The sequence below is a fragment of the Saccopteryx leptura genome, chromosome 6, assembly GCF_036850995.1.
Source record: "Saccopteryx leptura isolate mSacLep1 chromosome 6, mSacLep1_pri_phased_curated, whole genome shotgun sequence".
In the NCBI taxonomy this organism is placed as follows: Eukaryota; Metazoa; Chordata; class Mammalia; order Chiroptera; family Emballonuridae; genus Saccopteryx; species Saccopteryx leptura.
Genome location: NC_089508.1, coordinates 178,650,499 through 178,674,987, shown reverse-complemented (window position 1 = coordinate 178,674,987; position 24,489 = coordinate 178,650,499). Strand labels below are relative to the sequence as shown.

General features: G+C 43.4%; 1 protein-coding gene across 8 annotated transcripts in view; it reads left to right on the top strand.

The window, feature by feature from the left end:
• Positions 1–24,489, top strand: part of EBF1 (EBF transcription factor 1) — a 394,807-nt gene that overhangs the window by 289,273 nt on the left and 81,045 nt on the right. For 4 of the 8 annotated variants that reach the window (XM_066341923.1, XM_066341927.1, XM_066341925.1 and 1 more), the window contains exons 9-10: positions 2,648–2,781; positions 22,816–22,942. In XM_066341923.1, the coding sequence (XP_066198020.1) occupies positions 2,648–2,781; positions 22,816–22,942 (261 nt within the window). The remainder of the gene's footprint in view (positions 1–2,647; positions 2,782–22,815; positions 22,943–24,489) is intronic. The other 4 variants (XM_066341929.1, XM_066341924.1, XM_066341926.1 and 1 more) reach the window with 1 other exon arrangement.

The window sequence follows — 24,489 nt, the reverse complement described above, 5'->3', positions numbered from 1 at the left end:
AGGTCCTAAATGCCAGTAACATCTCTTTCCCACCTTTTTCTCTCAGCGGGATACCCATGTTTCCTTTACAGATTTCCTAAACTTCCCAGTGCAGAGGTACTGCAGAACTCCCTCTCAAGTCTGCTATGAGATACAGATGGATAAGAACACCTTCGGAACCAGTCGAGGTCTAGACTTAGAAAGGGCCGCATGACTTACCTGTTCTATGAACAGCATCTCACTTCCAGGCGGGGATGGAGGGTGATGCTGAGGATTGAGGTAGGGTGGATCAAGGGGTGAGGTGTGCCACTCTTGTCCTGGGCTACTTCCTTCAAGGCTTTTTTATTTTCTCTCTAAATCTAATAAGATCGTGTCATGTACTTTCTCCCCACCACGTTATCTCTGGAAGCTTGCTGTTTTTTTCTCTCTTCTGACTAGATGCCATATAGCTTTGTTTTTGGACAGTTGCTCGCAAAATTTGAAAACATAATTCTCCTTAGGAAATGTTTGAAAGCGCACACACGCACGCACACGTGTGCACGCACACACACACGCACACTTGCATGCCTTTTGTATCCTACAATTAACAAATGGAAAAAGTGGGAAGGGCTCAAGTCTAACTCTAGCAGGTCTGAGCTATGCTGTTGTAACATTTTTACTGTATGAAAGTCTGTCAAAGGTACACGAGCATGCTCTATGTCTCCTTCGGGGCTGAGAAAGCCTGAAGGAGACCATATTTATCTAAAGAAAGATACTTGTGTGACCTAAAAAATAAATAATAAAAATTAAAAAATTAAAAGAACTCCCCAAGCTAATACAGATACAAACACCAAGACTATTTTGTGGTTTATGAGGGTAATTACAGGGTCAGAATTTAATAACACCACTGGATTCCACACTTTCCCGTGAGGAAGACTCTTTTAAGACCAGTTCAGTTAAACCAATATCCTGTTCTCAGAAGTATCGAGGAATCTAGGAAGACATTTTCTACTCCACTCTAGCAACTAAATACAGTCAGAAATGAAGAGTTAAGATTTTTGAGGCATCAACTAGAATGTTTCCAAACTGCTTTTATTTTAAGAATTTTACGTAGTTGTTAAATATAGTTTATTTCTCTTATAAATTGCTTGAAATCATACATCATCTGTTACCATTGGTTTGGAGTACGTGATTATGCATTTAAACCTTTTCCTTTTAAAGAAAAATTGTTTAAGAAAAAGTCCTATGCCCATGGAATTTTGATCCCAACCTTTATGTGTGTGAAAAATTGCACAAAAATTCTTCAAGTCATGAATCATTTATGTTTTCTTGATTAATTATTTTGTTTTTTGGGGGGAGAAAGGGAAGGGAAGAAAAGGCATCTGACCTGCCCATTTTCGTTGTAAATGCATTACTGTGAGTTCAGCCAAGGTGAAATGTTTAGTTTGGATATTTCCTAATTTCTCTGTGCAATTTTATAAGATTCATTTGAATCAAAATCAAACCCATTCTACTTGTTTGTGTGGTGGCACGTGAGCAATGGTCCCACCGGGCTGGGCTTAATATTTTCTTTCTTCTTGCAAAAGTTAAAGCGTGACATTTTGCCAAATTTGACAAAGTCCAATAACTTTTTTGCCAGTTTTTTTCCCCCCATTAAAATGAACTGATGCTCTCGCTGGCTTGAATACTTGGAAAGTCAGTCTGGGATACTTAATAAACTCTTTATGAAAGGGGGGGGGTCTCGTTTTCTCCCCTTGCACAGCACGTTCCTTACGTGGCTCTAGAACTGCGCGTGGCTGTTGCTCAGAGGAGCAGTCACGGGAAACGCAGGGTGGCGTTGTGGGGTTAGAAGTCCTCCGTGGAGAGAAGGTGCCCTCTGAGCGCGTCATGCAAACCACCTCTAGTCTGTTCGGAATGACAGGATTTGCGAATTACTTCCCATCTCCAAGGGCCATTTATAATGGAAAAATAAGAGATATGAAATTTTGAAAAAGCCAGTTCTAGAGTTTTGTGCCTGGGACTGACAACAACACGGAGGTCATGGGACTCTCTGTGGTGCAGCCTTGACTCAGCTATTTGGTTACATAATTCACCCCAAGTGACCTGCGTGCTTTGCATCCATAAAATGGGATTCATAACATCTCATGAAAAAAAAAACAAAAACTTAATGATTTTTAACGAGGGATGTTCTAAGTTAGCGTTAACAGGAATGATTTCTTGCGCTTCCTCCTCTCTTTCTTCCCATTGGACAGAAATGTTTGTCTAAAAATCTATGGGATTTCTTTTCAGGATGTATATTTTAATTATGAAGCAATCCTATAAGGTTTCCAGTGAGTTCCAGAAAGTCACCCATTTTTTTTTCATTTTTTTAAAAAAATAATCTTTAATGATCAATTAAGTATCGCTTCTATGTTTTATTCATAAGCTTTCATGTTGGAAAATGATTTGGGTAAAATATATGTCTCCCAGTAGAAAGAATGAAAAAAAAAAAAAAAAAGAAACGCGTTTAAAAGTTGAAATGGCGCCCTTAGATTTCGGGTCCTAATGCAGCCAGGAAATGCTGAGATCTTGAGGGACTTTCTGTTCCTGAAAAGATAAAAAGATTTTTTTTTTCTTTTTCTCAAGTCTCCCATCATTAAAGTTTGATTCTAACAGCAGACTCCTTCTCTTTTTCATGTGTGTTGAAAAGCAGCTACTCCCTGTATCAAAGCCATCAGCCCCAGTGAAGGATGGACGACGGGAGGCGCGACTGTGATCATCATAGGGGACAATTTCTTTGATGGGTTACAGGTCATATTCGGTACCATGCTGGTCTGGAGTGAGGTAGGTGTTGTCTGAACATTAATATCTAGTAGCTTGGTCTCGTTAGAGGACACCGTCTACCCTTGAATTTCTAATAGAGTGTGTAGCATTTTGTGGTGCCCACTCTGGGTGGGCCAGCGCCAGTCTCCAGAACTCGAGGAAACTTAAGAAGGAAAGATGGGTTAGGTGTACCAGGAGGGCAGCACTTTCTCCTGGAATGACTGCCATCTTCTGACCCCTGAGCACTGGGACAGTGTTGGTTTGGCCATCTGTCCTGTCGCGCTTGCCATGATGTGGAGAGCCTGTTGTGTATTGGGAGTTAGAGAGGAAATGCCGAGTCACAAAATATCAATACATAGGAAAAGCCTAGTTCAAACTCTAGCAAGGTAGTCATCTGTCAGTATTTGTGGGTGGAGTCTAGGGTAGGCCCGCCTTCAAGGAACACACTTCAGACGATAGGAATAATCTAGGTCTAGGTGGTTCTTGACTTATGCAGTGGCACTCTGCATCAGAGATTGAGTGATCTGTCAGGGGAACCTGGAAGAAGCCAGGACTTTTTCCAGACCTTAGGAACTTATGGGTCTCAGGCATCTCACTATGTGACTGCAACCGTATGACAATGACCGTGTCCTATTTGTGCCCTGCTTTCCAAGTGCCATGCTCAGCGTTTTACCATGCCCGTTGACTTGCCTAGCAACAATCAAGTGACCGGAAGATGACAAAAATGTAACACATCACCATTACAGAGATGCCAGGGCAAACCAGCCTTTGCTATCTAAATTCTGAGCCAAGATTTCTTAGCCAGCGTGGGACCCCTTCCCTTTCACCTCACAAAGTTTAGAATAAAAACAGTGTTAGGGCTACAAGATGACACAGACATTACTCATCCCACTCACTTTGCAAGTGGTCGTGTGACTCGCTACACTCTATGGAGACGTGCTGTGGGTTAGGCACTGTGCTGGGCGTTTGACACAGGCCGTCTCAATCTTCTCTCGACACCACCAGGTGGAGACTCTCAGCATGTCCCCTTCCCCATAAGGAGACTGAGGCTGAGAGTCACCTAGTTACATAGCCTGGAAGCAGCCACCCGGAGCCCACGGAGTGAGCGCGACGTGCCCGTGGCCGCACAGAGAAGTCAGGGGGAGAGCTGGAGCTAGAACTCAGACTTTCGTTTCCAGGCCTGGCTGTTCTCCCACCGCTGTTTATCCCGTCTAGATATTTCATTTGTGTTTTCTCTTTAGAGTTGCCATCGAGATAAGCAGAGTTAAGACTGTGATAGCTGATTGTGTTTATCTTTCCAAAGCAGAGCCTGTCTTTCTTTTTAAGCCTTCTGTGTGCACTTCTTTTTTTTCACTGCCAATAGCCACTCAGGCGAGCCCCGGGCCAGCCCTGTCGCTCCCTGTGTATGCCCCATGCAGCCAACCCGTGGTATGTGCTTGGCCAGAGAGTCAAAGCTTTGGTAAAGCTGAATCAGGGATGGGCTTCTCAGTCCACCAAGCTGATTGTTGTCCAAGCCGGAACATCCCAGGCGTGAAAGGTGGACTGAGCTCCCCCTGCCGACGGCTCCCCGTTCTTCATTGGCAGTGTCGCCTACATGGCAGAGTCTGCCGCCAGCCTGGTGTCTTCTTCCCTGCTGAAGGTAGCAGTCTTCACAAGTGCCTCTTGTCCCAGGTCTTGTGGGCTAGCTCTCCATCCCTTTCTGTCCATCATTCTGTTGCTTGTCGTGGGAGGTGAAGAGGAGAATGCTGAATAGAAAATGGACTTCTTGCTCCATGGCATTGCAGTCAGTGTAAGGTTTGAATGAGAACTGGGGCTCTCAATTGGCAGTAAGTCTGATTGACCCTCTGAGAATAAGTTGGGTTAGTCTGCAGCTTCATTTAAAACCTTGTGCCAAATAGCCAAACAAACAAGCAAACAAACAACCGTATGCCTGTCTTAGCCCAAGTATATGACGTTGACTGTGGAATAAGGATTTCCACCCATCAGGAAATAATATGCGCCTCCGCTGTTTTCCTGGTCAAAGTTCCTTCATCCTCTCATTTCCCCTGTTTCTTTTCCTCTTTTGGAAACAGGTAAGGGATGTTAAATTCTAACTTAGATCTCTTCAAATTACGTTCAAGAACCTGTTTCCATACAACAATATAGTGCAGCTATAGAAAGGAGAACCCAATAAGGCAATATCTTGGTCCTCCTTCCAGATCCATCCCACACTGTCATTGCCTCAAAGTACAGAAGCTCCTCATAATGAACTCAGGAGGGTCCAGCTAGGAGGTGAGCGAGAGGGATGCACGCTCCTTCTTTGCCCACCGTTCCTCCCTAACTGCTCTCCTTTGTGGCTATGTCATAAGTCAAGTACGACCCTATCCTGGTGGAAACCTACTTATAGTTTCCCAAAATGATGGAGAAGGTATAAATTCTGGGAGCATTAGTAGTGAGGTGTCTGGATAGAGGAGTTTAGTTTGGGCTATTTCATCATGATAGTCTTGACATTCAGAAAAATGTGCCTTGTAGAAGTGAACTTTTTGTTAATATTCTGAACTTCATGTATTTAGATTTTCATACAGGCTATTTGAAATATATGATTTTTTTTACCCCTTTGACTGCAGGGAGAGAATTTAACCAAATTCATTGCATACTGGTGGGAAATTAAAAAATAGCTCCAAGTTACTAATGCTTTATTACATATAGATAGTTTATGGGTATTACTTTAATTCTCATGATACCCCTATGTTAGATACTCTTATTACAGTATTCTCATTTTACATATGAGTAAACCGAGTATCAGGTTAAGAAACTGGACAACACCACACATCCCAGTAGTGCTAGAGATGGGATATGAAATACAATGTACGTATATTTTTAAAAGCCCAAGCTAATGAGAGAGCAAATGGAATATTAAGAAAGGAAAGAAGAACAGAAAGAGGAGGGAAAACAAAACATGCTTAGTAATTCAGGTGGTGCAGCAGTGGTATAATAGTAGTAGTATGAAGTACCTTTTATTTTGATAGGGTCAAAAATTGTCTACCAATTTTGGGATCATTTGTCTAGGCTTTCTTTTTTTTTTTGTATCCTTCTGAAGTTGGAAACGGGGAGGCAGTCAGACAGACTCCCACATGCACCCGACCGGGATCCACCTGGCACACCCACCAGGGGGCGATGCTCTGCCCACCAGGGGGCGATGCTCTGCCCATCTGGGGCGTTGCCCTGTTGCAACCAGAGCCATTCTAGCGCCTGAGGCAGAGGCCACAGGGCCATCCTCAGCGCCTGGGCCAACTTTGCTCCAGTGGAGCCTTGGCTGCAGGAGGGGAAGAGAGAGACAGAGAGGAAGGAGAGGGGGAGGAGTGGAGAAGCAGATGGGCGCTTCTCCTATGTGCCCTGGCCGGGAATCGAACCCAGGACTCATGCACGCCAGGTCGATGCTCTACCACTGAGCCAACTGGCCAGGGCCTGTCTAGGCTTTCATTGACTAGAATGTGAACTTGATACAGTGAATATTTAAGAAGATATTTATGAAAAACCTATAGAAAACTGCAGAGTGTGGCTCATTTTAGTTAATGATCATTGAGCATTTAGTTCTTGCCAGGTACTAAGTATTTGGCATGGCTTTCATGCAAGTCTTTTTTCTTTTTATTTATTGTTTGTTTATTTATTATTATTAATTTTAATGGGGTGACATTAATAAATCAGGGTACATATGTTCAGAGAAAACATCTCCAGGTTATTTTGACATTTGATTATGTTACACACCCATCACCCAAAGTCTAATTGTCTTCCGTCACCTTCTATCTGGTTTTCTTTGTGCCCCTCCCCACCCCACTGCTCCATGCAAGTCTTATAACATCTGTATTCCATGTTGTTCTTATTTTACTGGTGAGGAATTGAGGCTTGGGGAAATTAAAGAAGCTATTAGTTATCGAGTGGTGGAGACGGGATATGAACCCAGGCAGTGAAACTTCAGGGCTCACTTTATTAACGGTCCATGATTTAGCCTTTGCCAAAATTTTACCCAAGGGTTTTACTACATCAGACTAGCAGGTAATGCCCAACACTGCCATTAATGCCTTGTACTGGGGTTATCTTGACATTAACTGTCACCTCCTAAGGTAAAGTGGGCTTGGCACACAGAGGACCAGAGAGGTCAGAACGATCCCTCCATGTTTGTGATTGGAGCCACTGGCTTGTAAGAAGATTTTATCCTTATGAAGGCTACATGCCTTGTGTTGGGGAAGAAGACCTTGTCTTCATAAGTGCTTGAAGCAAGATAGTTAATCTGTTGGACCTCATTACTAGAGTAAGACCCCTGTCTCACTGAAGTCTTTGTTCTCCTGGCCATGTGGTCTCTTGAGGTCAGGTCACCCCTAAAGTCTAGGTCTTCTCATTTTAAATAAACTTGATCTTGTCTCCATTTTCTCACTCTATAGACTCAAGCACTCAGGAAGCAGGCTGGTGGGCCAGGACAGGCAGAAAATTTAGATGCTATTATTTGGAATCTTTTCTTAGCTAAAGAATTTTAAACAGAGCCAGAGAAAATAGAGCTGGCTTTATTTAGCCTCATCGGTGCTCTTTCCCTACCAACCCAGTCTTTTGCAAGTGAGCAGTGCATGTTAGCTCACTGACTGTCCCCTGTGCGTTGGGAAGAAGAAAGGTAGAAGCCCATTTCTCCTAACTCAGGGCTGCCTCCTGAAAGCTCCCAAGTCTGGGCTGAACCACATGGCTTAAGTGTGGATTTGGTTCACCATCTTTGTTACTTTGTCTTCATTGTTTCTTACCCTTTCTCCTTTCTCTCTTTTTAAAAAGCAACTTATTTTATTGATACTCTTGTGCTTATCCTGCCTTGCCCCAAAGGACTTTAAAAAACCCTGTAGATTTTTATACATAAACCCAAGAAAACCAACAGGGTTGATATGTACTAATTTATAATGTGAATTGAGTTCTGTCTTGATCAGGGATGTCCTTGGTAGGTTTTGATTTCCCACAACATATCATTTGAAGGAGAAAGGGGCTCCTGCTGCTAGTTTGTAAAAATAACCTTAGTTTCTCTAATTTTTCAACACTGAGTCCTGGCTGGCTTGCCTTGTAGGTGTATAGCATAGGAATAGGCGCTATGGGTGATTAAAATTAGCCTTTATGCATTTTATTTGGAAAAACAAGTTACTCCCATGAAGAAAAAAAGAGAGAGTTTCATAATATGTTTAGATAACCCAGTGCTAAATTTGCAGTTGCAAATTCGAGGCAGGGTTCTAGAAGGCAGAGAGAGTGGCAGAGTCAGAAGTCAAGCTTCCTGTTACATACGAATGGATCTCTGGGCTAGGTGTTTTAAGCTCTCACAATTCTTTTATTTAATCACTGAAATCTCTCAGAGAATTTATACAGCTTAAGGCATTTAAGCTGCCTGCAAAGAAAATACGGCGGTGGGGTTGGTGAGGAGCCGAGGGCGGAGAAAAGTGCAGACAGATAAATCCACCAAGCAAAGGCTGAGCTGGTAGTCGTGGGCCAGGAGCCAGTCCCGAGACCTGGCTATTAACTGCGGTCCTTTTATTGTCCAATCAGGGTGTCTAGATTTTACTCAGTGTTGGTCACTGGGCCTCAGTTTCCCCATCTAAAAATGAGGGGATTAGACTATATCCTCTTTGAAATAAGCTGTAATTCTAGTAATTCCTTGTATCTCGAGTTCACTCCCTTGAGAATCCCCCCCCATCCACCCAAAGTAAAAGTGGGGGTGATGATGAGTAGAAAGTGGCTTCTTTTCTTCCACCATTGTTCTTTACTTTTAGAGCACCCTTGCAATATGCAGATAGCATGTTTATTTGCAAAAGGATTCTTGGAACTTCATCAAGACCATTTAATTAGCCACAAAATTGGATCTCCGTATTGATATGTCTTTAGTCAATATTTTTTTCCCTCTACACTTCAGATTCTGGTATCTGATATAAACCTAAGACTTATACCATGGTGTTGGTCTAATTCATCTTCCAGATAGTTATGAAATACTCTATACCACTTCTTTGGGATGTCAATAGGTACAGCCCATGGGAGATGAGGGAGGGAGGTTTTTCTTGGTAAGTTTGGGAAATGTTGAGTCAAATAAATTCAACCACTCCTTGGTCTAGGACTTTGCAGAGCTTTGGAAATATTGACATGCACCATGCATACCTAAAATGTAGTACATGGCATGCCCCAGATTCTACTGACCACAGCATTTGTTCCTCTGTGACATTAAAGAGTGAATGGCTCCAACTCCTGTATGTTCCCACTGGACACTTCCCAGGCCTTTTGTGACCGGCCTTCATTTTTACTGACCCACATGTCGAGAGTCACAACATTTTGAGGGCTTTGAGGAGCCCCTCCAGGCATCAAGTGCAGCTGTTTTATTTTGGACGTGAGGAAAAAGAAGCTCCAAAGCCATATGGTGACTTGTCCTGGGAACATATCGCTACTTAACACTGGGATTGCAGCCCAGTTCTAGCAACACTGACTCCCCCATCCCATTCAGTTCTCTTGCACCAGCTTTTCTCGTGATGTTCCCACAGGCTTTTAACATACTTCCTTGTAACATACTTCCTTATAACCTACTTCCTTGTATTTCCCACCTTTTACATGGCATTGACACTCTTAACAGCTGTTATCTGTACCTCACTTAGGTGAGAAACAGTCCACTAAAATAAATAAATAAATAAAAGCTAAGAAAGGTGGAGCACGGCAGCCTCTCAAATATCATCTCTCAAAGGTTTATAATATAAATTATGGTATAATATAAATAGCCGTGTCATTGATTTTACCTAGATTGAGACTTACATGTGTAAGTTTAATTAAAAGTCAATTAAATGCATAGGTTTCAGGTAATTCATTGTCGCCTACTTTTTCCTAAATATGTAAGTTGCCGAGTCTATATGGAACCTGTAGTTACTAATTACCTATTAAGTGGAAGATACTTAATGCAAAATTATAAACTTGACTTGTAAAGAATAAAAAGGGCAGTTCTGAGTCAGTTGCATTAAGTTTTGAATATGACTTTGAAAAACACCTTTCAAGCCCAAGTTATTTTTATGGGAAATCATTTTGAAATGAGCCAGCATATTAAAAAGCAGATTAAAAATAGTTTAATGGCCTTTTAAATATAGTTCCAGTTACAGCCATGCTCACCTTATGCCTAAAAATGCTTTAGCCTATATTTTTATTTTTAATGACTAAGGCACTTGAAATTTATCCTCTACATCGATAATTATGAGGATAGTTAAAAATGACTTTAAGATGACATTTTCAGCTAGTTGTTTACGGTACATTCAGGAGGTACATACACGTGCCTATAACTTGAAAAGGGAAACCACAGAAGTGTGATGGGTTTCTAATTATAACATGAATCAAAGACGGAATTCACACCTGGCTGCAGTCCTGTGACTTTTATGAAGAAAACGGATATCTACATAGTGTTGTATTCATTTCATACGAGTGCTCAGTGCTAATTACTGGAATGGCTCCTGATGGTTGGCATTAAAGCCTTTCCCCTCATACACCCTTACGCGCTTCCTCTTTCTTAAAGCCACAACTCCTTAGTTTGGGATTCAAACACGCCCCATTAAGGCTTTGCCCTTTTCCCCCCCAGCCTCCTTGCCCACTACCCATCTTAACTTACGCTCTGATCACATTGAGCGCTTAGCTGCTCCTTTTACCCGCAGTGATTTTTTTTTGCCTCTGTACTTCTGTCTTGCTTATGCCATTCCTCTTTCTGTGCCTAATCCTTCTGTCCTTTAAGATCCAGTGAAATACCATTTTTGTCTGAAATCTTCCCTCACAGCCTCCAGGTATTGAATGTTTTCTATTCTTTCTAAAGTTTTGTATGGCCTTATCTCTATCATCAGAAGTTCCTTAGACCTTTCTAGCTCTCATTATTGTTACTTAAGAGGATGCTCTCCAGAGGCAGGGTCCATGCTAAGTTCATCCTACTCTCCTATAGTGCCTAGCACAGAGTCTTGCATGTCAGAGGCATTAATTTATACAAAATATTGTTGAACGACATTCATTCACTCATTTAAATAAATGTTAATAGCAGCTATTGTATTCGCTGATGCTCTACAGTGTCAGCACCAGACAGATTGCCATTTAGTTTTTGTTAATTCATGTGTGGTTAGGTAGTTTATAGTTAGATACATTTATTGTGCAATAAGGATGCACATAAATACCTTAGTGTAAATCTGTGGGTTATGGTGAGGATTAAGTAGTAATAAAACAAACACTGTTTAAGTGACTGATGCCAGGGAGGCCATCACCTAAACTCATTACAGGCATTAAATCAATTAATCTTTACAATAATACCACTTCCATAACTGACCCCCTCCCTATCACACCTCCCTTCCCAAATAATGAAAATGAAGGCCAGAGGGGTTGAGTGGCTTTCTGAAGGTCCAGAGCTGGTCATTGGCGAAGCTTAAACTTTAGCCCAAGTTCATCTGACTCCAAGCCATGTCTTAACCATCTCATAAGAATGTAGCGAAATCTCATTTATTCAGGAAGAATGTGCCTATATAGCCTTAAGTCTCTCATATTCACCATGACACCAGAAGTATGCAAAGAAGAAGAAGCAGCAGCAGCAAACATATAAAATAATAGACTTTAAGGTAACCGGAACAGTAATTTTTTTTTTTTTTTTTTTAACAGAGGGATAGACAGGGACAGACAGACAGGAACGGAGAGAGATGAGAAGCATCAATCATCAGTTTCTCATTGCGACTTCTTGTTGTTCATTGATTGCTTTCTCACATGTGCCTTGACTGTGGGCCTTCAGCAGACCGAGTAACCCCCTGCTGGAGCCAGCGACCTTGGGTCCAAGCTGGTGAGCTCTTTGCTCAAGCCAGATGAGCCTGCGCTCAAGCTGGTGAGCTCGGGGTCTCGACCTGTGGTGAGCTCGGGGTCTCGAACCTGGGTCCTTCCGCATCCCAGTCCGACGCTCTATCCACTGCGCCACCACCTTCAGTATTTCTTTTTTTTTTTTTTTTTTTAATTTTTTTTTTTTTTTCATTTTTCTGAAGCTGGAAACGGGGATAGACAGTCAGACAGACTCCCGCATGCGCCCGACCGGGATCCACCCGGCACGCCCACCAGGGGCGGTGCTCTGCCCCCCAGGGGGCGATGCTCTGCCCATCCTGGGCGTCGCCATATTGCGACCAGAGCCACTCTAGCGCCTGAGGCAGAGGCCACAGAGCCATGCCCAGCGCCCGGGCCATCTTTGCTCCAATGGAGCCTTGGCTGCGGGAGGGGAAGAGAGAGACAGAGAGGAAAGCGCGGCGGAGGGGTGGAGAAGCAAATGGGCGCTTCTCCTATGTGCCCTGGCCGGGAATCGAACCCGGGTCCTCCGCACGCTAGGCCGACGCTCTACCGCTGAGCCAACCGGCCAGGGCCAGGAACAGTAATTTTTAACAAGCTATGTTACTGTTTCCCCAAGTTACAGCAAAGGAGCAAACTAGAGACAAGCTGTTAGGAGCAGAGTTGGTGATGGGAGATGTGACAGCTTAATGTCAAGGGCAGAAACGGAAAACCTAAAAAGCAGATGAAAAACTTTATTACTGTGGAGCATGTTAATGGCTGCTCACAATGACAGTGACCCTGAGTCATCAAGAGAGAGATGGCAATTATATTCAATCTGTTCTCTGTGAAACAGTGAGCTGGGTTGTAATGTACCCGTGCAAGGCTGCCAGTGGAGGCCCCTGCAATGGCGCAGTACTGAGAAGGGTTTGGGTTTCTGTCCAGTTCCCTTCCTGAAGGGACATGTTAAATGACGAATGAGTGCACATATATGCATGTGTCAGTGTATGCAGTGTGCAAATATGAACTAAGCCACACCAAATAGATTATATATGTATGTATATATACGTTAGAATGGGTCTCTGTTTAGTATCTTGATATCCTTTTCTTAGAGCTTTGAAAGACCCTGGAAGTCTCGGTGAAAGGTGAACTCACTCCCCGCCACCCCACCTACCAATGTTTTGGTTTTTATTTTTCCTCTCTTAATGCCACGGGCAAAGATCCGGCCCTGCACACCGCCACCTTTGATGACAAACATTCAGCCTCTTCCGTAGATGTGTCTGGCTTCGCTCTTCCTTTTATATTTTAATTTTCAAACAAACAAGCAGGACCCCAGGACCCCACGCCAGGCCTGATTAAGGAATGATGTGCCTTCTTGACTGAATTTAGAAAAAGCAGCCTTGAGAAAGAGCCCATTGTGCAGTCTCCAACCGCAGGGCCTGGCGGTGCTGTGACCAGTCCTGTCCTTCTGGAAGCCACTGGACCTCAGGAACTCACCAGTGCTTTTCCAGCCCCCACATGGTCAGGATGGGTTCCAGTCTTTAATGGGGCCCAATTGGCTCAAGGTTTACATCCTGGGAAGAGAGCTGGGGAAAGTTTATTTAAAAAATAAATTACCAAAAATAAATAAATAAATAAATAAACCCACAAAAACCAAAGGTAGTTGAAGTATCATCTATTTATTTTAGCTCCCCCCCCCACCCCACCCGCATCTGTTACTTTGAAAGATGATCTTGTTGCTGTCTTGTTTTGTACAACAAACTGTACTGATTTAGGGACCTGTTTTTTTTTTTTTTGTGGGAAGAATTGGGTGGTATATTTTGGCACAAGCTTACTGAGACTACCAGGAAGTGTGTGGAGACAAAGTGAAAAGATTTCTTTTTCTTTTCTTCCTTTAGTAACAAAGATTTTTGAATGGGGTGGTATTGATTCTTTCTTTCTTTGTGGGTTAATAAGGAACTTTATTGAATCTTTATCCTAACCGTTAGTGGTGGTTAAGGGTATGGTGGCATTTATTCATTAAGTGTTCAAAAAGGACAGGATGGGGCATAAGTAGGTTTACAGATGTGAGTACACAAAACACAAGAGTTTATTCTTGTGTTATTTCCCATACGAATGACTGTAAACCTACTTTTGCCCCACCCTGTACTTATTCAGTGCCTACTACTTCCAGGCACAGTAAAAACCGGAAACATAGTAGTGTAGTCAGTCAAGACACAGTTTCTATCTTCATGGGGCTTTGTATTCTAGTTGTGGGACACAGGCAATGGATAGGAAAGGAGATCAACCCCTCTGTACTGTGTGTCTGCATTGATGCCTGTATGAGAGCTATTTCAGACAGTTTGTAAGAAATACTGCTGCCTATCCAAAAGCTAGGTTTTAAATCCCCCGTTGAACCCACTTCCTCGGACCTGACTTTTTAAAAGTCTCCTCCGACATTCATACATAAAGTTTGTCTTTGGGAATTCGCGTAACCCACCATGTTTTGCTAAACATTGGTTTAAAGCTATTTTGTTGAAAGGACAAAGGGAAACCAGAATGTTTGTGAAACAGTAAGTGCCTCCGCTGGCTCTCTCTCACGTTCCCTGAGAAATCATATACTGCCTCTGAGACAGGCAATTCTTGGGAACAACAGCAACAAAAATATATCAGTGTTACGAAACCCAGGGAGCTCTGATTAGGGAGCAAACCAGAATCCACTGAGGACCTCGGGAGGGGAGCTGGCATTCCCCGACTTCTGTTGTACCCACTTCAAGGGACTAGGGATATAATATGGGGGCTCATCCGCGACAGTCATTGCGAGCATTCACTTTTCATTTTTCAACTTCCTTTAGGAACTCCTGGAGATAGATATAGATATATATCTCTGCCATCTTGAATGACAGAAAGCTGAATGTCCCAGAATGGAGGGAAAATAAGTTTGCTTGTTTGGTCACCGCCGTGGTGTCTCTTTAAAGATCCCTGGCTGCTTTGCCTTTGAAGCTTTAATTATGCTTTTATGTTACAGTTTCCTTAGTTAAGCGTCTGCTGCATGTCCGTCACTCTGCACCCCCTGCCTGTCTCAGAAGAGATGGATATTATTATCCTAATCGAGGAGGAGGGAGAGTGCTGTGAGAGTTATTAATACATAAATTAAAAAAATTAATCTGGGAAGTGCTTTAGGGTCTCTGGAGAGCTCTATCCAAACCCGAAGCACATTTCACATGGTTAGAAGTCCTTCCACAGAGCAGAGAGGCCGGGGCAGTAGGAGGTGAGTAAACTGAGGCAGCGAGGGTGACAGTGGGCAGAGAGGCCCGCGTGCCTTTGAACCGAGACCCTTGGGCGGGCAGCACCTGAGACAGTCACGTACTGGGGTCCAGTGTGGGCTCTCTCTAGTCATTAGTGTCATTGTTTTCCCAGAGAAGAAACTTTTCCTTCCCTCTGCCCTAGCTCTTTAAGTCTTTGCTTGTTTTGGACTTTTTTTTTTTAAATAACATTTTAGTGTTGAAAGTGATTAAGCCTAACATAGTAAATCCTAAGGCCGGTAATGAAAAAACACGGGTGTGCTTTCTAGTAATCCCAGTTATTTTTTTGGCTTTGTGGCTTGGAACTTCAATTTGCATTTATTTCATATAGACCCACTGGTTGGAAAACATGCCTGAAGGCTTATCTTGGGATAGCGCTTTTTTTGTTTTGTTTTGCTGAGAAATCATTCCCAACCAGCCTCTCACCAAGGAGAAAGGTTATTTTGAGTACCTACTATGTTCCCAGAACCTTTGAGGATGCAGGAGAAGGTGAGGACCCAGTCCGTCCTCTGAATGGTAGAGGTCGAGTGCGAAGAACACCAGCCAGTACTGATGGAAAAGCAGTAGACAGCAGCAGGCAGGGCAGCCTTGGTTGTATAAGGGCTGTCGTCAGTCCGGCAGGCCTGCCACTTCCGGTCGGTTCCTTGACCATATTTCTTACCTTGCCTGAGAGCTCCTTTTCTTCATCTGTGAACCGGCTAATATTCATACCAGCCCCTAACACCAGAGGACAGAAATCACTGAAGGAGCATATCGCACAATACTGCCACATAATTAGAAGACAGCAAAAGGTCACTGCTGCGGAAGGTCACCACAGAGGTCATCACCACCATCCGTTTAGTGTGAGCTGGGGCGATACAGCTGCTAAGTGCTACTGGCTCTCAGAGAAGGAGGTCATCCCCAATTCCCCTTTCCCCCCAGAATGCTACATGTTTTTATTAACATATATTTTAAAATGCTAGGCACTCTCATTTACTGCCATGTAGGACATACTACTGCAAGAGGCTCTTCTGACAAGCGCAGGAGAACGAACGTCCTCCGCCACGCTCCTCTTGGGCTTCCAGATCTTGCAAGACCGCCTCTTTTGGAGTTTGGCATCCACCTCCATGCACCTCCCCCCACCCCAGCATGTTCTTCTGTGCATCCACAAGGAAGCTCCTCTCCCATGGCTTGCACTTCTGTTGAGGATCGGTCCTCTCCACCGCCCCCTCTCATACATGTCCCGTTTCTCTCAGAGACATAGTCGCTTCACCTTGCACCCAGAGGTCACAGTGAGCGTGCCGCACCTGGCCGGCCACCACTGGGCTCTCTGTCCTTGTGCTCTGAGCCTAGAGAAGCAAACATACTCACCCCAGGGGCTCAGAGGGAGCAGCACTACCTTGGCCAGTGTTTCCTTCATGCATGGGCAGCCTCTGCTGGGTGGGGCCCTGCGGAGACCCTGTGTGTTTCCTCAATGGAATGCCGCACTTAACTTCTGACTATGATGCTAACGAAGTCTTATTCTTGAGAAGTTAGAGAACTCAGAGAGGTATGCAGAGGAAGATAAAAATTACCCATGACTTGACCATCAAGTGGCAACTTCTCTTGATACTTGGATGATTTCCTTTTAGTCTTTCTTCCATGCAAATATATATCTAATGCTCATATAATCACATGCAGTGCATGTTGCACAAAACTAATGTTATTCTACTTTTGGTCGTTATGAGAAGTTTTCCATAATAAAACTAGTTATTGGATATCAGGTATAGGAGCACCCTGAATATTATGCCCAGGAGTTTGCAATATGCACTGTATGTAAAGGGCAGGTTGAGTCAGTTGAGAATGTGAGTCAGGGGATGATATATTATCAAAGTTACATATTATCACATTAAGAGCAGTGGACTCCTGGCCCTGGCCGGTTGGCTCAGTGGTAGAGCGTCGGCCTGGCGTGCAGAAGTCCCGGGTTCGATTCCCGGCCAGGGCACACAGGAGAAGCGCCCATCTGCTTCTCCACCCCCCCCCCCTCCTTCCTCTCTGTCTCTCTCTTCCCCTCCCGCAGCCGAGGCTCCACTGGAGCAAAGACGGCCCGGGCGCTGGGGATGGCTCCTTGGCCTCTGCCCCAGGCGCTAGAGTGGCTCTGGTCGCAACAGAGCGACACCCCGGAGGGGCAGAGCATCGCCCCCTGGTGGGCAGAGCGTCGCCCCTGGTGGGCGTGCCGGGTGGATCCCGGTTGGGCGCATGCGGGAGTCTGTCTGACTGTCTCTCCCCGTTTCCAGCTTCAGAAAAATACAAAAAAAAAAAAAAAAAAAAAAGCAGTGGACTCCAATGGATAGGATTATTATGTCTAATGGAGTCGTCAAACATCTAGTAGGATTCTATTCTGACTTATCTAAGTACTTATTCTAGAAATCTTTGGAAAATTATCCTTTGTGTAAGGCATTAACTTAAATACTTTAGAGGATAAAACATTTGAATTGGACCCTGTCACTGATCCCAAGGACTGTCTAATGGAAGAACTATTGCAGGAAAAACTTTATAGCGCAAAGAAACTAAGATACCACTTGTTATAGGCTAAATGCCATAATTATATAAATTCTTAGAAAGATGCAGGTAACTGACTTTCAGGATCAGGTAAAACTTTTGGAAGAAACATCGTAAGGTTAGGATTTAAAGACGTAGAATATGAGTAGTGGGGGTAGGCAAAGAATGGCATGAACACAGATGTCAGGCTGGGGCTGGTGTTCGTATGTGTCCACATGCCCTACTCTCCAGAATGTCTGAAGTGGGACGTATTGACTAGAAAGGGAGATGGGCGTCAGCTGTGGGAGCAGCTGGAACATCATGCCAAGGGGTTTGGAATATACACTATGTAAAGGGGGCAGGTGAGCCCGCTGAGAGTGTGAGTCAGGGAATGACGTGATGAGGTATTGGAAGAAGGTAATTCTGGAGGAGAAAGAAACAGAGGGAGACCATGTAGAAAACAAGTACAATATTGCAATAGCCTGAGTAAGAAATGGTAACAACTTGAGTGGGAGAAAGTGACGAAACGAAAAGCCAGAGGAGTTCAGTGGGGGAGAAAATCAACATGACTAAAAGGGAAATTGAAGGGAGGAGAAATAAATATGATCCCAAGTTTTCTATTTTGGGTGTTTTAAAGAACAGTATTTCCTTCAGTGAGAAAGGGAACATGGAAGCAAGAAATACATTGATAGGTAGTAAGACGGTAAATTTAACTTGGGTCATGTTGAAATTGAAGCAGCAATTAGACGTGTTTGAGGAGGACTCGGTCGCTCTGGTGCTAGTAAAAGTCTGGTGCTTGGCCAAAGAGATCAAAGCTACAGGCATAGATTTGGAGGTGAGTTTAGCTGAGGTGGTTGAGTCAATGAGTGAACCTCCAAAATGTTAGGCAAGTAAAAACAGAAGAAAATATAGAACAAGACTTGTAACAGTCCTACAATTAAGAGGTTGGCAGGAAGGAAAAGTTTCAAAGTGAGGAAAACAGGAGCCAATGACTGAGAAGCAAGGTCTGGAAAACACTTATTTACAGGCATAAGAGATTGTTTTCCTTCCAGATGTTTTAAATAATTTTGGTTAACTTACCCAACCATCAACTTTTCTCATCTGGAATTCATATCCCACGAGGATGGGTTTAAAAAATAGTGACTGTGCAAGTGCTTTGGTAAACCATTAGACACACTGCAAGTCATAGTTCTTATCATTAGTGGCACAGACGTGAAGAAAGTGAAGACTTCTAAGATGGGAGAAAGTTAGTGTCAGATGCTGGAGTTTCAAAAGAATGCTTATTTTTAGCTCAGCTCTTTTGATTTGTAATTTAAGGAAGTTGAGTCAGAAGAGTGAATCCGTTCTCTAATCACTTTGAGCAGTATTTCCCAAAGTATGGGGCACGTGTCCCGGGTAGTATAGGAGATGATTTTGGATTTTACACAGATAGTAAGTAGAACTGATCACATCATGAGAAAGTCATTGTCTTCTTCTGTTTCTCTTTTAAACCTTCTGATTGATGCTAAGGGAGAAAGTCTCTGTTGGGGCAAATAAGTCTGCAATGCCTAACATTCACTGATCTCTATTTTCAGAAAACTCCTTCAGGTTGTCAGCCTTATCTGGCTAGAACTTAACATCAATTTAACTTTAAGATTACCATATATAATACCCTCTTATTTTTGGTAGGGGGTGCCAGGTTTCTAGTTACGGTAGCGATAGAAAGTTTACTTGTTTTTCTTCCCCTGAAAACATTGGTATGAAAGTGTCCTTAAAAAAAAAAAGATAATCGATTTTAAAACTATTAAGTATCTAATTGTATAGGTGACATACAGATATAGCAAGCTGAGTAAGTGGTATTACAATGATGGAACTTTGGAAAATGGAGACTGACTAGAGCCCTTTCTCCTGTTGCTTAGAGTAGCTGCCTTGATTCAGCTGGGTTGAATGAAGTAGGGACATTTATCACAGGATGTGTATGTGTAAGGGAACTTGGGTTCTAGAATTTCATATTCAGACGCCATCCTTCCCTAAGATGTTGTTGGGTCAATTTTTTGAACACACTAGACATTTTTTAAAACTTTTGTGTCCTTAGGTGTTACAATAAAAGTTTTAGTTTCAAATGATTACTAGCATTCCTTTGAGAAATAAATTCAATGGTTCTTGGAGTTATTAGTAAATAAGCCTATGCTTTCAAATTGATAGAAGTTAGATAAAATGTCTTTCCTCTGTAAGCCATCCATATCACATGTCAATGCCAGAGACTGTTCCCAAACTAACATTCACAGAAAGAAAAACATCAGTGAATCCATTCTTTAATGATGATTCATATTCTCCCTCACTTGTGAAGCAGAGTTATTTCAAGAAGAAATCTCTGCTTTAGTTATGGCAATTGACTAGAACTGAAAATGAAATTACACGTGAAAATTTGGTTCAATTCTCTATGCCTGATGCTTTACGCCAACACCCCACTCTCAAGTCAGTGGTTTCATCACAGTCATAGCTAATCAATTCATAAAGCCCACGGATCTTGTTCCTCGGTGTAGCAACTCCTAGATAATGAGTCCTTCTACTTAAAAAGACATCTTCACTCATCTATTTACTAGTCTCTTCCCATCTTTTAAGATTGTTTTCCTCTGAGAAAAGAGAGGGCAGGTGAACAGTTTCTAATTGGCTGAAAGTTCTCCTAAGCATTATTGTAATTAATGTTACTCTTCTAAGTAATTCTTAAAACTAGAAGCATGCCACTTATCGAATATAGATAGCAATATGGCAACTTTTACCATAAGAAACACAGCCAAGGGTCAGGTAGTAAATAAAAAATGAATATATTATAAGGATAGAAAACACACACACATCTTTGGATCTGAAAAACTTTGAGTTTGTTATTTTTTTATTTTTTTATTTATTTTTTTTTCATTTTTCTGAAGCTGGAAACAGGGAGAGACAGTCAGACAGACTCCCGCATGCGCCCGACCGGGATCCACCCGGCACGCCCACCAGGGGCGACGCTCTGCCCACCAGGGGGCGATGCTCTGCCCATCCTGGGCGTCGCCATGTTGTGACCAGAGCCACTCTAGCGCCTGGGGCAGAGGCCACAGAGCCATCCCCAGCGCCCGGGCCATCTTTGCTCCAATGGAGCCTCGGCTGCGGGAGGGGAAGAGAGAGACAGAGAGGGAAAGCGCGGCGGAGGGGTGGAGAAGCAAATGGGCGCTTCTCCTGTGTGCCCTGGCCGGGAATCGAACCCGGGTCCTCCGCACGCTAGGCCGACGCTCTACCGCTGAGCCAACCGGCCAGGGCGAGTTTGTTATTTTTTTAAAGTTTCCATATGAACAATTTTTTGTTTCTCTAAATCAATAGGAAGTATTTGTCAGTGTAATTTTTTGAACTACATCAGTGTCACTTTTTGCTCTGACGAGGATGATCTCGTGCAGGCAAATGAACCATTTTCAGATTTTTGTTTTCACATATAAATTAAAAGCGAGCCTAATAATAAAGACCCTTATTCCGACCAAATCAATGTGTGGGCGTAAAACCCTCAGGACCCTAGTGGATACTTCCTAGGACCCTCAACAAGGGATACTTCCCAATATTGCAAAAACGCTATCTGAACAGTTGAGATTAAACACGCAGTTGATCCGGGGAGATCACCTTTCACTGCCCTTCAGAGCCTCTTTCTCCCATTCTCCGATTCTACAACAACACACTTGATTTCCTGATTTCAGTGCTTCTAGACTAGGAGAGCAGGGTAGAAGGCACAAAGGACACCGGGAGGAAAAAGACAAAGCAACTGAAGAAAAGAGAACTAATTTAAAAACTACAGCTACCTGGGGTCGTTTTGTACAGGGGAAAACAGCCCTTCTATAACCTCAGAAGTCACTTAGGGCTTTTCTCTACTGTGACGAGCTAGAACAAGGGGTATTCCGAATGATGACCTTGATTTATCGAGGCTAAATTAAATTATGCATACTTTGTATAAAACATACTTATTTTATAAAACATACGGTACGTTTTGGAAGAATTTCAATATGAGAAGAACAAAATTGAAAGTCAATATTTTTTTGTGCTTTCCTGGGTAAACCCTTAGCCATCCAAAACACTCAGCCATGGAAATGAACTCGGTCCCCAGGGGTCCCACACAAGCGTGGTTTCACTGAAGTATCTTTTGTGTGTCTCTGGCAAATAAGCTGAAGCTCCACACATTCTGTGGAAGAAGACAGGCATTTCTAATTACTCAGTTTAAATGATTTTTATGCATCTAGCCTCTGCTGTACGTTTCAGGAAAGAGCATTTGACAGGAGTTACTTGTGGACGTCGGCCATAACAACTTTTCTCACATTCTTTTCCCCAGCACTCTGTGTTAGGATGGTTGACTGAGGCAGGACCCAGGGGCTGGTGGTATTCATGAGCGTGGTCACCTTCGTTCTCACAGTGCCACCTGTGATTCTCTGGGCAAAACCTATAAAATTGGGCCTAGCATACACATTAAAACAAAAGCCTCTTGCTAAGTTATACCCATAAGAACAGCACAAATGTAAGTTAGTACAAACTCAACTGATAACCCATTGTATACTGACTCAGGACCTTAACTACTGAACTAAATGAATGTGAAAGGAGTCAGTAGTAGGCAATTGCAGACACCACAGAGAGGGAATATATAGAATCCAGCACCATCAGAGGTCAACCAGTCAAATACCAGGGCTGGATTTTTCAAAGAACCAGATAATGCTCGTTTTATGGCCACTAATAACATTTTAGTTATATAAACAAAGATAAGAGTAATAAAAAATAAATTCTGCTTCGCGGCTTAATCTGATTGCCAGCAGAGTCGGGAATGAGCGCCCTCCTTATGCACGTGGCGTTGCATAATGGGCCAGTGACCATGCAGCCGCCCCTCCCCAGCCTTCCATTTCCCTTTTATGGACAGTCCTTAGTTCTGCCAGATCCATAAGCTATTCCAGGGAGGCAGGTTAAAGCCCTTTGATTGTGCCTCTGGTAGTTAATGCACCAAACGGTCTTTAGGGGCATTTCATACGTGTGCTCTGCAGCTAATCAGAGTGCCTTGGCCCAGCGATTTCCTACCTCTGTGTTTTCCACATGTTTAAGGGCTCAGTTCAGACACCAGGCCCACCAACTTCTGGAGAGGCATGGCAGCGCTCGGCTCTGAGTGGAGTGTCTGCTTCAAACAGAGATTTTCCAAAGGATATCCTGTAGTAGATAAATCATCTCACGGGGCCCACTTTACTCTCCAAACCAGGAAGCAGAGGGCCTGCCTTGTAGGAAAACTCCGATAAAGTTGTTATGGCTGCGCTCAGAGCCCTTGTCAATATTGTGCTCACTGCCTTTGATACAGGTTCCACTGAGGACGGATTCCAACACTGACAGGTTAATTATGTGTTTTAAAGCTTTGTTTACTGAGAGCTGATAGAGTTGCAAAGTGAGTCCTTTACATATTGCAGTGACATTTTTTTATTCTTCCAAATGTCTCTCCTAGTTGATCACTCCTCATGCCATCCGCGTGCAGACCCCCCCTCGGCACATCCCCGGTGTGGTAGAAGTCACACTGTCCTACAAGTCCAAACAGTTCTGCAAAGGGACTCCGGGAAGATTCATCTACACAGGTAAGAACCGCCGCAGCGGTGAACACAGAGCTGCCTTGGCCTCGTGGGTCTTTTACACCATCTCGTGTGTAGGAATGTGTATTTTGTTTTTAAATTCAGTTCTGCAAAGACCTGCTTTCTTCCTATTTCACCGTATGCATGACCAAATGAGATTGCTGCTAATACGACTATGGTGGTTATTAGAATTCATCCAGGTGTTGACGGTTGAATGACGGGGTCAGTTGAAGTAGTTGGTTGGCGTCCTAAAGAAGCAGCATGAGAAATCAGGGCAGGGGAGAAGTCCCAAGTCTCTCTGGATGTTAAGCCCTCTGTGCTGGGGTTTGTTGGGGTACAGATGTGCTTTCATGAACAGTTCAACTTTCTTCCAACCTGGTCATAGAAACAGTTGGTAGTTTTCACATTTGATTCTGGGTTGATGCTTTCTTTCTGGTAAGCTGACCTGCCTTGTGGTAAGAAGCTGGGGTGACCCGGTGAATGTGAGTGCTCTTGCATTGATGGAGAGAACCAGACAGGTTCCCTGTGGAAATACATCACAGGCAGGGTCTGAGTGCCCACTGTGTCCTTTGAGAGGTCCTTGGGTTGTAACGTGCAAACCCGATACCCAGGGGTTTGTTTACAATTCAGAGTTTGATCAGTAGCTCTGGGTGGGACCAGACACTCTGCATATCTTTCTTTCTTTCTTTCTTTTTATTTTCTAAAATTTTTCCATTAATTTGAGAGAGAGTGAGAGATGGAGAGAGAGGAGAAGGGAGAGAGAGAAAAAAACCCTTATTATTCCACTTAGCTGTTCCATTGGTTGTGCACTTGTTGGTTGCTTCTCATATGTTCCCTGACCAGGGAATCAAACCGGTGACCACAGCACTCGGGGGCAACATTCTATCTAGTGAGCCACCTGGCCAGGGGCCAGACTCTGCATTTCTAACTAGCTCCTGGGTGAGGCTGCCCTGCTGGCCCAAGGACCCCAATGGGACAAGTGAGGATCTAGGCCCTCTGCTAAGTAGCAGGCATCCGTGCATGGCTGTCTCCAGGAACTGGTCCCTGTTTGCATCTTCATTCAGTGAAGGACCAGTGCCGTGAAGGGATACCTCTGTTAACACGTCCTGATTCTAACCAGACAATTAAACAGACAAATTTTATTCTGCTGTGACATCTTACCTCAAAGCATCTTCCCTTTTGTATTTTAATACTAGGAACAAAACCAACCATGCCTCTTAGTCTCTCTCTCCTCTTTCTCTCACTCACTCTCAAAATTATAAAAAAAAAAACAATGAATGCATCCTGACCCTTGGAAATGCCTCCCAGCCCTTTAAACAAAATGCAGGTTTGGTGTCCGCCTGTCGATTAGTTTTAGTTAATTGAAAATTATAGGATTGACCCAAGAGGAAAATTTTGTTTGCACTCCAATCACTTTTACAAATTAAGGAAAATTACCACAATTTTGTTTAGCTAAGGTTTCACACTGAGTTCAAGAAATTAGCTCAGCCATCCCAACAAAGTCAGCACTTTGTTAGTGAGCACTTGAAAAAATAATAGTCTATCTGGAGTTT